This window comes from Geotrypetes seraphini, chromosome 11 (genome assembly GCF_902459505.1).
Source record: "Geotrypetes seraphini chromosome 11, aGeoSer1.1, whole genome shotgun sequence".
In the NCBI taxonomy this organism is placed as follows: Eukaryota; Metazoa; Chordata; class Amphibia; order Gymnophiona; family Dermophiidae; genus Geotrypetes; species Geotrypetes seraphini.
The window spans coordinates 115,945,290-115,959,650 of record NC_047094.1 but is presented as its reverse complement, the minus strand read 5'-3'; the positions used below and the strand labels follow the sequence as shown (position 1 = coordinate 115,959,650).

General features: G+C 47.4%; 1 protein-coding gene and 1 pseudogene across 6 annotated transcripts in view; both read left to right on the top strand.

Annotated features, from left to right (window-relative positions):
- The window catches only part of TPX2 (TPX2 microtubule nucleation factor), a 221,505-nt gene that overhangs the window by 20,457 nt on the left and 186,687 nt on the right, over window positions 1-14,361 (top strand). For all 6 annotated transcript variants that reach the window (XM_033962526.1, XM_033962525.1, XM_033962529.1 and 3 more), the window contains exon 3: window positions 10,667-10,826. In XM_033962526.1, coding sequence (XP_033818417.1) covers window positions 10,721-10,826 — 106 coding nt within the window. In that variant the 5' untranslated portion in view covers window positions 10,667-10,720. The remainder of the gene's footprint in view (window positions 1-10,666; window positions 10,827-14,361) is intronic.
- On the top strand, window positions 11,115-12,340 carry LOC117369362 (annotated as a pseudogene).

The following is a 14,361-nucleotide window of genomic DNA, read 5'->3' as shown; positions in this document are numbered from 1 at the left end:
AGTTTTTGGCTTATATGGATAACCACATGCATTTTGAGTTTCAAGAAGTCATTGCTTCTTTCTCTCGGTTACGTCTCCATCTCCTGCAATCATCTTATGATGCCTTTGAGTATCTGCCCGAGCAGCTGCTTGCTCTGTTGCTATGCGTCGTTTTGCATGGCTTTGTACCATTGACATGGACTCTAACCTACAGGACCGCTTAGCTAACCTTCCTCGTCAAGGCAATGACCTCTTTGATGAATCCATCAAGGCAGCCACCAAGAAATTTTCTGACCATGAAAAATTTTTTGCTTCAATCGTCAGACCTAAACCAAAGCCAGCTCCTGTCAAGCCTGCACACCCTGCTGTTATCTATCAAAGGCGTTTTGCTCCAAAGCCGGCTCCTTATACTCGCCCTCCTTTGAAAAAACAGCAACCTCAAAAGCAACAGAAATCCCAACCTTCTGCTGCACCTAAGGCTTCTCAGCCTTTTTGACTGTTTACAACAGAGCATAACCTCCACCGTTCTGTCTCTGTCTCTTTTTTTCCCCCTATCGGAGGTCGTCTCCATCATTTTTACAACCGATGGACGTTAATTACATCCGACCTCTGGGTACTTACCATCATCATAGAAGGATACTATCTCCATTTCACTCAGGTTCCACCAGAGCTTTCCTCCAAGAGAGTATCCTTCCAATCCATCCCAGATCGCCCTTCTTCTTCAGGAAGCTCAAGCTCTGCTTCATCTTCATGCCATCGAACCAGTTCCCTTGGAACAGCAGAACAGCGGGGTTTACTCCTGTTACTTCCTTGTGCCGAAGAAGACGGGCGATCTGTGACCCATTCTGGATCTCGGGGCTCTCAACAAATTTCTAGTCAAAAGTTTTGAATGTTGTCCCTTTATCCCCTTCTCGAGCAGAATGACTGGTTATGCTCTCTGGATCTCAAGGAGGCCTACACTCACATTCCCATTCATCTGGCCTCCCGTCATCCGGCCTCCCGGGTGGGAAATCTGCATATCAATTGAGTTCTACCCTTTGGCCTGGCTTCGTCTCCCAGAGTGTTCACCAAGTGCCTGGTAGTGGTAGCAGCAGCTCTAAGAAATCATGGTCTTCAGGTATTTCCTTACCTCGACGACTGGCTCATCAAAGATTCCACATCTCAAAGGGTTATTGTAGCGACCCAGCTGACTACCTGATTCCTGCAAAGTTTGGGATTCGAAATCAACTTTTCCAAATCTCAACTTCAGCCCTCTAAGAATCTACAATTCATTGGAGCTGTTCTGGACACTGTCCAACTCAGAGCATTCCTTCCACAACAACGTCTGGAAGCTCTTCTTCAACTCTGTCACACAGTGTCTTCCCGCTCTTCCATCTCAACGAGACACATGATGGTGCTTCTGGGTCACATGGCCTCCACAGTACACGTGACTCCTTTTGCCAGACTTCACCTCAGAATTCTTCAGTGGACCCTGGCATCTCAATGCATGCAGGTTCGCGATCCTCTTTCTCGACACATCAGTCACCCTTTCTTTGAAGCAGTCTCCGTTGGTGGATGCTTTCTTCCAATCTTTCCAGAAGCTTGCTTTTTCAACCGCCCCCTCAAGGTCCTCACGACAGACTCTTCGACCTACGCTTGGGGCGCTCATCTCAATGGTCTCCGTACTCGGGCCTCTGGACTAGTACGGATCGTCAGTGTCATATCAATCAGTTGGAACTCAGAGCGATCCTCAAAGCTCTCCATGCTTTTCAACATCTCCTTCACGACACAATAGTCCTCGTTCACATGGACAATTAAGTCGCCATGTATTATGTCAACAAACAGGGGGGGACAGGATCTGCCTCCCTTTGTCAAGAAGCTCTGGAGGTTTGGGAATGGGCAATCCGTCACAACACCTTCCTCAAAGCTGTCTACATTCAAGGGGCAAAGAATTGCTTGGCGGACAACTTGAGTCATCTCCTGCAACCTCACGAATGGACTCTCCATTCCTCGTCCCTTCATCACATTTTTCATAGTGGGGAACGCCACAGATAGACCTCTTCGCAGCTCCCCACAACTACAAACTGCCTCAGTTCTGCTCCAGGATATACTCTCCTCACTGCCTCGAGGCAGATGCTTTTCATCTGGAATGGACGAATCTTTTCCTCTATGCATTTCCTCCATTCCCTCTCATTCTCAAGACTCTGGTCAAATTGAAGAACGATCATGCCACCATGATTCTAATCGCTCCTCGGTGGCCGAGACAACCATGGTACTCCCTTCTACTTCAACTCAGCAGGAGGGAGCCATACCTTCTACCAGTTTTTCCTTCTCTGCTTACACAGAGTCAAGGATCTCTGCTTCATCCCAACCTGCAGTCTCTACATCTGACAGCCTGGTACCTCTCAACATAACCCCTCTTCAGTTTTCTCAATCTGTAAGAGCGCATTTTAGAAGCTTCTAGAAAGCTTACAACTAGACAATGCTATCTCCAAAAATGGACTAGATTTTCTACATGGTGTTTTTCTCATCATAAGGAGCATCAGCATTCCTCCTTATCTTCTATTTTGGACTATCTTTTGCACTTATCCAATTCTGACCTCAAGTCCACATCTATAAGAGTCCATCTCAGTTCAATTGCGGCTTTTCATCAGCCTATTGACGGGGAAACCCCTCTCTGACCATCCAGTGGTTTCCAGGTTCATGAAAGGACTTTTCAATGTTAAACCGCCTCCTGTGGTTTGGGACCTCAATGTTGTCCTTACTCAACTCATGAAGCCTCCATTTGAACCAATTGATAAGGCTTATCTGAAGTATTTCACTTGGAAGGTTGTGTTTCTTATTGCCCTCACTTCTGCTTGATGAGTCAGTGAGCTGCAAGCTTTAGTTACTGACCCACCATTCACTGTGTTCCATCATGACAAGGTGGTTCTTCGTACTCATCCGAAATCCTACCTAAAGTGGTCTCAGAATTTGATCTCAACCAATCCATCGTTCTTCCAGTGTTTTTTTCCAAAGCCTCATTCTCATCCTGGAGAATCAGACCTTCATTCTCTGGACTGCAAACGTGCTTTGGCTTTCTATCTGGAGCACACCAAGCCACACCGAACTGCTCCTCAACTTTTTGTCTCCTTCGATCCAAATAAGTTGGGACATCCTGTTTCTAAGTGTACCATCTCCAACTAGATGGCGGCTTGTATCTCTTTCTGCTATTCCCAGGCTGGATTTCCCCTTCACAGTAAAGTCACAGCCCATAAAATCCGCTTCAGTTGCTTTCCTTAGATCTACACCTATTGAGGAAATTTGTAAGGCTGGTACTTGGTCCTCTATTCATACCTGCACTTCTCACTATTGTCTGGATACTTTCTCCAGACGGGATGGACAGTTTGGCCAAATAGTATTGCAAAATTTATTCTCCTAAATTGCCAACGCTCCCACCATCCCATTCTGGTTAGCTTGGAGGTCACCCATATGTGAGAATACCTGCCTGCTTGTCCTGGGATAAAGCACAGTTACTTACCGTAATAGGTGTTATCCAGGGACAGCAGGCAACTAGTCTCACAACCCACCCACCTCCCCTGGTTGGCTTCTCTGCTAGCTATCTGAACTGATGAGACGCGCCCTGCACTGGGTGGGAAGGCACTCGCGCATGCGTGGTGCGGGCAACTCAACTTCGAGTTTCTTCAAGCAAGTCTCCTTGTGAGGCATCCGCATCCGGGTTCCGTCGGATGATGTCACCCATATGGGAGAATAGCTGCCTGCTGTCCTTGGATAACACCTATTATGATAAGTAACTGTGCTTTTCCATCAGCTTGGTCCCAGTTTCTCTTTCTGCTTTTTGTCTATCTTCAACTAATTCTCTTTCCAGTGTCTGATTTTTCATTTTTTTCTTCTCTCTTGTTCCATTTCCTCCTTAAGCTTGTCTCCAACGTATTGATTTTTCCCTTTCAGCTTTCTTAACTTTCTTTTATCCCAGGACAAGCAGGCAGGTATTCTCACTAGTGGGTGATGTCATCCGACAGAGCCCCGATACGGACGTCTCAGAAGCATACTTGCTTGCAGAAACTCAGAAGTTTAGAGATGCCCGTACCGCGCATGCGCCAGTGCCTTCCCTCCCGATAGTCTGGGCGTGTCTCCTCAGTTCTTTTCTTTCCGCGGAGCTGAGAAGTTTTACTTCAATTCTGCGCCAATTGAACCCGTATTTTTGCCTTCTTAATCGCTGCGGTTTTGAGTTTATTTTCTCTTTATCGTGTGTTTTCTTCATTTGGTTTCTTATTTTAAAAAAAAAAAAAATTTCTTCCGGTGATTCGACCGGGTCGGCCGCGTGGCTCAGGCCCCACTCCTTCGATCTTGCGGCGGAGCTTTTTCGGCCTATGTCCCGGCCAATTACCGGTTTTAAAAAGTGTAGCAAGTGCCAGCGCGCGATTTCGTTGACGGACCCGCATCGACGCTGCCTGCAGTGTCTTGGTCCAGAACATTTCCTGAAATCGTGCCGGCCTTGTTCCACTCTCACAGCACGTGCGTTTAAGCGTCGCTGTTTTTTGTGGGAGTCGATGTTCAAGATGGAAGCTGCTAAGGAACCCTCAGCTTCGACTTCGTCCAGCGCTTCGTCTGCACCGGTGAAGCCTCCCGCCGCTTCTGCTGCATCGAGTCTCCTGAAGCCGGCTTCCTTTGTCCCGGCTTCGGCTCCGCCTGCCTTCCTCCATCTCCTCGGATCAGGTACCTCCTCCTCCCATTCCTCCGGTGGTTCTCAAAGTGCCAAAGGCTTCCAAGCAAAAGCACTCGACCACGAAGGAGCACGAAGACCGTTCAGGAGGTCCCACTTTAGGTGCGGCTCCCTCCTTGTCGGCTTCGTTGCGGTCCCTTTTGGAGGCTCAGTTTGTCGAGCTCATGACCACCATGGGACCTAAGTTGCTGGCCACGATCCAGGGTGACCAGCCGGTTCCGCCTCCTCCTCGCCGTTCGCTCTCGCTGCTCGGCGAGGAGGGGCAGCGCTTGGCGGCCGGTCCCTCGAGGCGGGCCTCTTTTAGTGACATGCCCCCTTTAGAGCCCATTAAGCCTCTGGACGAAGAGGTGTGGAATCCTTCTTCGAGTAATCGAAGCCCTGGGCATCGCAAACAGGAAGAGTTCTTCCGCACTCCTTATCAGGCCTGGACTGCGTCTCGAGAGGCGTCGAATCTCCCGCCTCTGCGCTCTACCGCCTCGAGTCCCATCTACTCGTTGGAGGCTTCTGGGGACCATTCTAAACATCATCGCTCTAGATCCCCTCTTCCAGGCATCGGGAGGGGCATCGGTCCAGGCATTCTTCGAGGCACTCCTCTCGGCACTCTACAGTCTCCCTGCAGAAGAAGTTGCCTTATATGGTGTATTCATCGTCGGATGTGTCTCCTCCTCCGGGATCCCTGTGGCTCATATTCACCCTGTCGATCGCAGGTCTCTATGGATCCCGAGGCCTCGACTTCGTCCAGTCCGTCTCGTAGGCCTGTGCTGGTGGACCAGTTATCTTTTTCGTCCTTCATCCGGCAGATGGCGGATGACCTGGACATTACCTTGGACTCCGGTTCTCGGTACTCCAAGGAGTTCCTCGACACCATGCATTTGCCTCATCCTCCTGCGGAGTCTCGTCGTTTTCCTCTGCACAAACTCCTCGACCAAACGTTCATGAGGTGTTTTGAAACGCCGTACTCTATTCCTGCTGTTCCTGGCAAGTTGGATGCCAGGTACCGCATGGTTCATCACAAGGGATTCGAGGGCTCTCAACTCTCTCATCAATCCTTGTTGGTCGAATCCTCCCTCAAAAGGTCTCATCCGTCCCAGGTGTATGCCTCGGTGCCTCCAGGCCGCGAGGGCAGAACCATGGATAAGTTTGGGAGGCGCATATACCAGAACTCAATGATTGCTTCCAGAGTTCTCAATTATACTTTTCATTTTGCCACTTATTTGGAGTTCTTCCTGCCTGTGCTTCGGAAGTTTACACCCTACATCGAGTCTCGGGCTTGCTTCGAATTTGAGGAAGTGGTTGCCTCGCTGTCCCAGCTTCCCCTCCAATTGATGCAATCCTCCTACGATGCCTTCGAGCTTTCGGCACGAGCTGCCGCCTGTTCCGTAGCTATGCGTCGATTGGCATGGCTTCGGACCATTGACATGGACCTGAACCTCCAGGACAGGCTTGCCAACGTTCCTTGTGCAGGAGCTGATTTATTTGACGAATCCATCGAGACCGTGACGAAGAAACTATCTGACCATGAGAAATCTTTTCAGTCCATTCTTCGGCCCAAGCCTAAGCCGACGCAGTCTCGACCTTCTAGGCCGCCTTTGATCTATCAACGGCGTTATACACCAAGGCAGGCTCCGGCTGCGAGACAACCAGCGAAGAGACAGCCTCCACAGAAGGCTCAACAAAAGCCTCAGCCTTCTACTGTCCCCAAGGCTCCTCAGCCTTTTTGACTCTCTCTTAGGGAGCATAACCAACCTCCTTCTGCCATCCCCTGTTTTCCCCATTGGGGGTCGCCTACATCATTTTTATCATCGATGGGAGGCTTTCACCGCCGACCTTTGGATCCTTACCATCATCAGGGAAGGGTACTCTCTTCAGTTCCATTGGGTCCCTCCGGACCACCCTCCAAGAGAGTATCCTTTCAACTTGACCCAGACCGCCCTGCTTCTTCAGGAAGCTCAGGCATTACTGCACAAGTATCAAAGTCGGTCCTCAAGGGCCACAATCCAGTCGGGTTTTCAGGATTTCCCCAATGAATATGTATTGAAAGCAGTGCATGCAAATAGATCTCAGGCATATTCATTGGGGAAATCCTGAAAACCCGACTGGATTCCGGCCCTTGAGGAGGGACTTTGACACCCCTGCATTACTGGTTGGATGTGGGGGCGCATGCAGTAGATGCGTTTAGTGCTTTGGTTGTTGCCAAGGTGGCGTTTGCTTTCCACCCAGATTGAGGATTGCTTTGCTACATCCCATTGGTCTCTGGATTTATCTGCTGCTGTTGCTAAGGAAGGAAAAATTATTTTCTTATCTGTTAATTTTCTTTCCTTTAGACACAGCAGATGAATCCAGAGCCCCAACCTTTCTGGATATTGTCTGTCAGTTTTTTCTTTTCCAACTTTCGAAGTTTGTTATTATTGATGGTTGTATTCTGTATTATTGCCTTTTGGGATTTGTTATGGGAAAGAAGTTTTTTTACATGCTATGCCTATTAATGGTTACGGATGCTTGGGCAAAGAGCTATACTAGAGATACAGGAGGAGTGCCTGCCAATAGGACCACTTGTTAATCAGTTTCTCTATCTCCGCCTGCTGGTAGATGTGTGCTCTCCCATTGGTCTCTGGATTCATCTGCTGTGTCTAAAGGAAAGAAAATTAACAGGTAAGAACATAATTTTTCCTTCTTCCTTTCCCCATGTGCACCATCTCTCACTCACACACACTCATGTCCATCAATTCTTCCTTTATTTCCTCCTTTCTGTCTCCAATATTCATGCCCCTTCCTTCTGTGTTGAGTTCGTGCCCCCTCTCTGCCTTCAAGCTTTTTTTTCAAAATTAAAGTTACATGCTGGGGATCCCTGCCTGCCCAACCCCCCCATTTCCTCCCCCAAAGCTGACCCGTCCACAGAAGCTGCAGGCACCGCTGGGGATCCCTGCCTACCCCACCCACCTGCACTCCCCTTCCTTGAAGCCGATCCGTCCACAGAAGCCGCAGGCGATGCCGAGGATCCCTGCCCACCCACTACTGAAGCCGCTGCCGTGGATCCCTCCCTCCCTGTCTGCCTGGCGGCCCGCTACACCCCCCCTCCTCCCATCCCTGAAGCCGATCCTGTTACTTCGTCGCCGGACTTGCTCCATCATCCCCCAGCAGCAACTCCGTGCAGGGACGGTGCATGCAGGAATTCACACGCTGCACGTGGGTGGCCCACAAGCTTTCCCTCTGACGTCGGAGAGAAGGTTCCGGGTCAGCTATGCAGTGTGCAAGTCGCTGCCTGCGTCCCTGCACCGGACTGCTAATGGGGGAGGAGGGAGTCAGTCTGGCTCCAACGGGTTGGGGGTGGTACAGCAGGCTGGCAGACAGGCAGGGAGGGAGGGAGGGGTCAGTGGCTTTAGCAGGCGGGTGGGCAGGGTGAGATCCCCGGTGGCAGCCAGGCTGCATAACTGCATGGGTATGTGTACCACGTGTTGAGAAACACTGGTCTATTAGATCGAATGCTGATGCCAAATCCAGGAAAACTCCCAAAATAATAATTACTTGTGTCCAATATCTCATTTGTTTCAACTCGCAATTGTTTATGTACTATGCTGTTGACAAAATCCTGCTTGCCATGGATGTAAAACGTTTGTCTTCAATGAATCACTAGATGTTTATGTACAATCTGTTCCACCATATTGGTGGATAAACCTAAAGTACAAACAGGCCTATAATTTTGTACCAGGGTAGAATCCAGCTTTACTGATTTAATATAGGGCGAATAATGGAATCTTTGTGGAACCTGTTCTAATGCTAGGCTTTGATTTACCATTTGCAATAATACTGGTAACAAATCATGCTTGTCCAACTTTCATGAATTTTTAGGAGCAGGAGCCAGCAAACTAGAAGATAATTTAATTTTGGACATAACTATAAAAAGTGTTATCAAAGAGCAAGGCTCAAAAGCATCCAGTGTTTTTCCAGACTGGCAGGGAGCCCACCCTTCATGTATCAGCACTCTGTCGTTTGTAATGGCTGTTAAGTCATTGAGCTTGCAGTTGAGGGTTTGGAATGCAGATTTTTAGTTCATGTACTTGGTTATGTTTGGGAGAAAAAAAGGAGAGAAGTTTAGACTCGTAACACAGGAGCATTGCATAGTTTTCTGGATTAGCCTGGGGACTTTGAGCACTGAGAGGTATTATATGCACGAATGATATTTTTGGTGGTGGTCTCGGCGGGGGAGGGGTTTCTGCTTGACCATTGAAAGACTGTAAACTCTTTTGAGCAAGGACTGTTTCTTGTGTGATTAATGTACAGCACAGCGTGCTTCTGGTAGTGCTATAGAAAAAAAAAAAGCAGTAGTAGTATTGGTTCTAGGCGGACTGCACATCTGCACATCTTGCCCATCTGCTTGTAGGAGTGCATAACCCAGGGGTCTCCAAAGTCCCTCCTTGAGGATCGAATCCAGTCGGGTTTTCAGGATTTCTCCAATGAATATGCATCGAAAGCAGTGCATGCACATAGATCTCATGCATATTCTTTGGGGCAATCCTGAAAACCCGACTGGATTCGGCTCTCAAGGAGGGACTTTGGAGACCCCTGGCATAACCCATATGTCTGTGCCAGTTTGGAGGGTCTAAAAAAGAGGAAATTAGCAGGTAAACTTTTTCTCCTGTATAAAAAGAAGGTGGTAAAATTTTAGCTGTTTTCTGAGCCCATCCCCCTACTATCACTTCTGTGGCTTCTTCTCACCGTTTTTCTTTTAATCACAGCTTACTGGGTATGCTAACTTGTATAGCTTTTGACCTGTTAGTTTTTCAATTAGGTTTTCAATTTAGCCTCTTTATTGGAAGATCTCACCCCCTCTTTTTTACTGCGTGGCCCCCTTTTTTCTATCATCTGTATCTGTTTTAAAATATTCTACATGGCTTTTTTAAAAACATTCTATATGGCTTTGCTAATATGTTTAATCTTAAACTTGGAAGTAGAATAGAGTTTTATATATGGTTTTAACTTCTGAAATTTTTAATTCAATATTATTTTAGTTTCCCGTGTACTCACCTTTATAGGACCCCCAGGGTATGTATTCCTCATTCGTTTTTTTGTCCTATATAGTTCCCTTTGTGTCTTTCTAGCTTGTTTAAACACAAGTATTCACTGATCATTTGTTTAGCATGGTCTTTGCACGTCCACCATTTTTATAATACAATTAAGTTTTTCACTTCACTCTGCATTTTGCATAGATCCAAATATTTTCTGTTTTCACATTTTTATGACATTTATCACCTTTTTCACCAACTCATTTTTATTAGTGCCATTTACATCACTGTGTCCTTTATTACATATCTTTCATACTCTTTGCATGTCAGATATCATTCACAGTTTCACATTTTATCACCACTACTATTCATAACTTACATGCATTCTTAATGTACCCCTCGTTATTTATAGGACCCCTGAAGACTTTTTGTCGAAAGGCGGACCGTGTTGGATCCTGTATCCCTAGCGGACTAGGTCCTTTAAGGCTCTTATGTGGATGATTTACTTTTATGTGGATGGAATTATTTTATGTGGATGATTTTAGTGTACCTTTGGAACTTTGATACTTTCAAATAAAGTCCATTTGGGAACATCGTCACTCCACAGAGTTTTTTTTGGTTTTAGCTGTTTTGAATGTCCAGTTCATTAGTTATGAAGATGAATTTTCTAGAGCAGGGCCGCCGAGTTTCGGTCCTCAAGATCTATTGGCAGGTTTTTAGGATATCTACAATGAACATACATGAGAGAGATTTGCATACCAAGAGGGCAAATTTCTCTCATTCATATTCATTGTGGATATCCTGAAAACCTGGCCTCCCAGTAGATCTCGAGGACCGGAATTGGGCAACCCTGTTCTAGAGCATTAGTTATATGATTAGCTCCATGCCTGTGATTGGGGGGATACATTTTACTTAGGTGGAGAATATAAATGATCCATTTTTTAATCTGATTGCTTTTTTTTATATTCATTCTTTTTAGAACTAAGGCACAAAGTCTTGGTACACAGAAAAGATTGTGTGGAAATAGGTGGCAATGATGTCTCAACCAGAAGAGGTATATTCCTACGATGCACCAACCACCTTTATAAATTTTGGTTCCATGAACGAAGAGGATGATGAACATGCAGATTCCTGGTTTGGTATGTTAACTTTGCACGATCTTAAGGGCTATTTCATCCTTCTCCCAGTTTAGCTTATTAGAACTCTTCATGCTATAGTATCCCAGTTTATATTATTACAGTGAAAGGTGGGGTGTAGGAGGGAATTAAGTGGAGATCTTGTATAAACACTGTGCTGCATAAAGGGAGAGATCTATAGGTAGTCTCATTCTGTGGCTGTTAGCTAGAATGTATTGTTAGCAGTGTGATATGCTCTAAGATGTGACTAATCACTTAGATCGCTCTGAGGAAAGGGATGTTACCAGTGGTATGCAGTGTTCTCCTGAGAGCCTTTTAGCTGGGTGCTCCACCTGGCTAATTTAGATGACTGCCCGGCTGTCATCTCAGTCGCAAATCCTGCTGCTGCTGCCGCCGCTGCTCAAATATTTTTTTTAAAAAAATTATCTCACCGGCTTGGGGATTTCTCGGGCACAGCCTGAAGAGCCACCGGAAGTTCAACGTTTGACTCCTGCCTCAGCCTGACTTTTTTTTTTTTTTTTTTTCCTATTGCGCAGCGGCGCACAGACGGTGTACTGTGGCTTCAATCCCACAGCTGACTCCTTACACGTGGGCCACTTGCCAGCTATACTTGTGCTCCTGCGCTTTCAGCACGCAGACCACCATGCCATTGCGTTCATCGGCGGGGCCCAGCGGACAGATAGGCGTACATGAGCCACTTTTGCTTGAGCAACTGGTGCAGAAAGTGCGCATGCTGCGTGAGAGTTTGTGGCATGTGTGCGCCAACGGGGAGCTTTTGTGGGGGGAAAAGGTGCGTGGCAGCCTGAGTATCCTGAACTCTGCCTGGTATGAGGAGCATAGAGCCGTGGAGTTTCTGGCCTCGCTGGTCGCCATTTTTGCATGGGCATGCTGCTGAGCCGGCATGGTGTGCAGTCTCGCCTACAGAGCCCCGAGGGCATGAGCCTAGTTGAGTTTGTCTTTCAGATGTTCCAGGCCTATGACTTCTACTACTTGCACTAGCACTATGACTGCCGGATCCAGATTGGTAGCTTTGACTAGCTGGGCAACATAATGACAGGCTATGAGTTCATCCAGAGGGTAACAAGGCAAGCTGTCTATGGCACCACTCTGCCCCTCATCACTAGTTCTGCTGGAGACAAGCTAGGAAAATCTGGCAATGCAGTGTGGTTGAACCAAGAGAAAACCTCTCCATTTGAATTCTACTAGTTCTTTGTCTGACAACAGGACTTTTGTGTAGAAAGACTTTTGAAACTTTTCACTTTTTTGCCTCTTCCGGAAATTGTGCACATCATGGACATGCACAAGAAAGAGCCAGAGAAGTGAGGGCCTCAGAAATGCCTTGCAGCAGAAGTAACCAAGCTTGTTCATGGCAAAGAGGGGCTGGTATCTGTCAAGCAGTATGGATGCACTGGATGCCATGAGTCAGCAATCTGCACCTGCAGGAGCTCTTCAGAGAAGCTCCATTCAAAGAATTAATGTTTGAACATGGAAAGACAGTACTGCAGTGTTCTCCCTAGCATGTTTTAGCCGGGTGCTCCGCATTGAAGTCACGCACCAATCCTCTTCCCTGCCCAGGGACTCCAGGGGTGTCCAACCTGCGGCCCATGGGCTGCATGTGGCTCAACAAGGAGTTTTGTGGGGCCCAGCTTCTCCCTCCCTCTGGCGGGTAGTTTTCTGGCTGGCTCCCTTGTTGCAGTTGTCTGCGGGCAGCATCAGCCCCTCGTGCGTGATCTGTGGCTGTGTCAGAAGCGTTCCCTCTGACATCACAACATCAGAGAGAAGGCTTCCGCATCAGTTGTGAATCGCGCGTGAGGAGCCGAAGCCATACGCAGATGACTGCAGCACGGGAGCCGGCCAGAAAATAAATACTTGCTGGGAGGCACAGAAGGAAGGGAACACTTCCAGCACAGGTGCTGATGCTGACAGCCATAAAATAAATACTTCCAGCACAGCCACGGATCATGTGAGGAGCCAGCCACCACCACCCGCAGCTTTCACCAGAAAAACAATTGCAGCAAAAATCCCCAAATCGCCAAAGTTAATGATTGTAGGTGTGAAAACTGTGATGTAGATGTTTAGCAATCTCATTTTGAAAAGTTCCATGCACTGGGAAACAGCGATCACAATACGATCCGCTTCAACCTGGACATAGGGGCAAAACATCGGTCCAGAACGACGGCCACGGTGCTAAACTTCCAAAATGGGAATTACGAAGGAATGAGATGCATGGTAGGGAAGAAGATTAAGAAGAGGGGTGTAAAGACGCTAGAGCAAGCTTGGTCTCTGTTTAAGGATACGGTTACCGAGGCACAAAATCTATATATACCGCGTATCAACAAGGGATCAAAGTGGAAAAAGATAAAAGAACCAGCGTGGCTCATTGTAGAGGTAAAGGAAGCGATCAGAGACAAAAAAGCCTCGTTTAAGGAATGGAAAAGATCAAAAACAGACAAAAACTGGAACAAGCACAAACAGCATCAATGTAAGGTGTGTGCCAGGTAGAGGTGGCCAGGTCAATGGAGTGGAGATTTTGGTTGAAGGTTTTACTGAGGTCCTGGATTCCAGTGGACATGGCTAGAGGATTGACAGTGTTTAGATTCTGAGTTTGTTTAGGGTGGAGCCCCGTGGTTTGGAGGAGGTGGCCATGGGCAGAAGGCGGAGTTGGATGAGGTGATGGTCTGACCATGGGACTGGTGTAGTGGGGTAAGCTCAGGAGGGACTGTGATTTGGTCCCTGTGAGTGAAGACTAGGTCCAGGGTGTTGCCAGCTGTGTGGGTCACAGCAGCGATTGCTTGGTGGAATCCTAAATCAGTTAAGGTTGATAGGAAGTCGGCGCTCATTCCAGAGCTATTGGGATAGTCCGGGAAATTGAAGTTTCCTAAGATGGTTACGCACTTGTAGGATATGAAAAGATTGGTGATGAAGTCAAGGAGGACCTCGGATGGGGAGCGGGGCGCCCTGTATAGCAGGATGAAAGTGACTTCACTGTTGGGGCCCATGGTGAAGGCTAGGCATTCTCGTGTGGGGAGGGTGATAGAGTCTAATAGTTTAGGTGAGGCACTTGTTTTGATAATTGCAACTACGCCACCTCCCTTCTTTACAGTGCAGGAGCAGGCCAAGGCTTGGTAGCCAGGGCAAAGGAAGGAAATACATGAAACACTCATGTGCGAAGGCTACCACCACAACCATTAGCCATTTCATGAAGACCCAAGGGGCCAAAGCCAGTCTGAAGGGCAAGACTTTGTATTGAAAATGGTAGGTCCAATGCAAAAGCCATGATGCTTTCTTTGAGCAGGCAGGGTGGATATAGGAGTGTAGGCTTCTGAGATCTAGAGAGCAAAGCCAATCACCTTTTTAGAGAAGAGGTAGAAAGGTTCCCAGAGAGACCATGTGCCCTTCAAAAGTATTTGTTGAGGCCATGGAATTCTAGAATTGGTTGAAGGCAACTGGTCTTTTTGGTACCAGGAAATACCTTCAGTAGAATCCCAGCCTCTCTCCTGCAGAGGAACAGTTTATAAAGAGATTATGTCCTTACCTA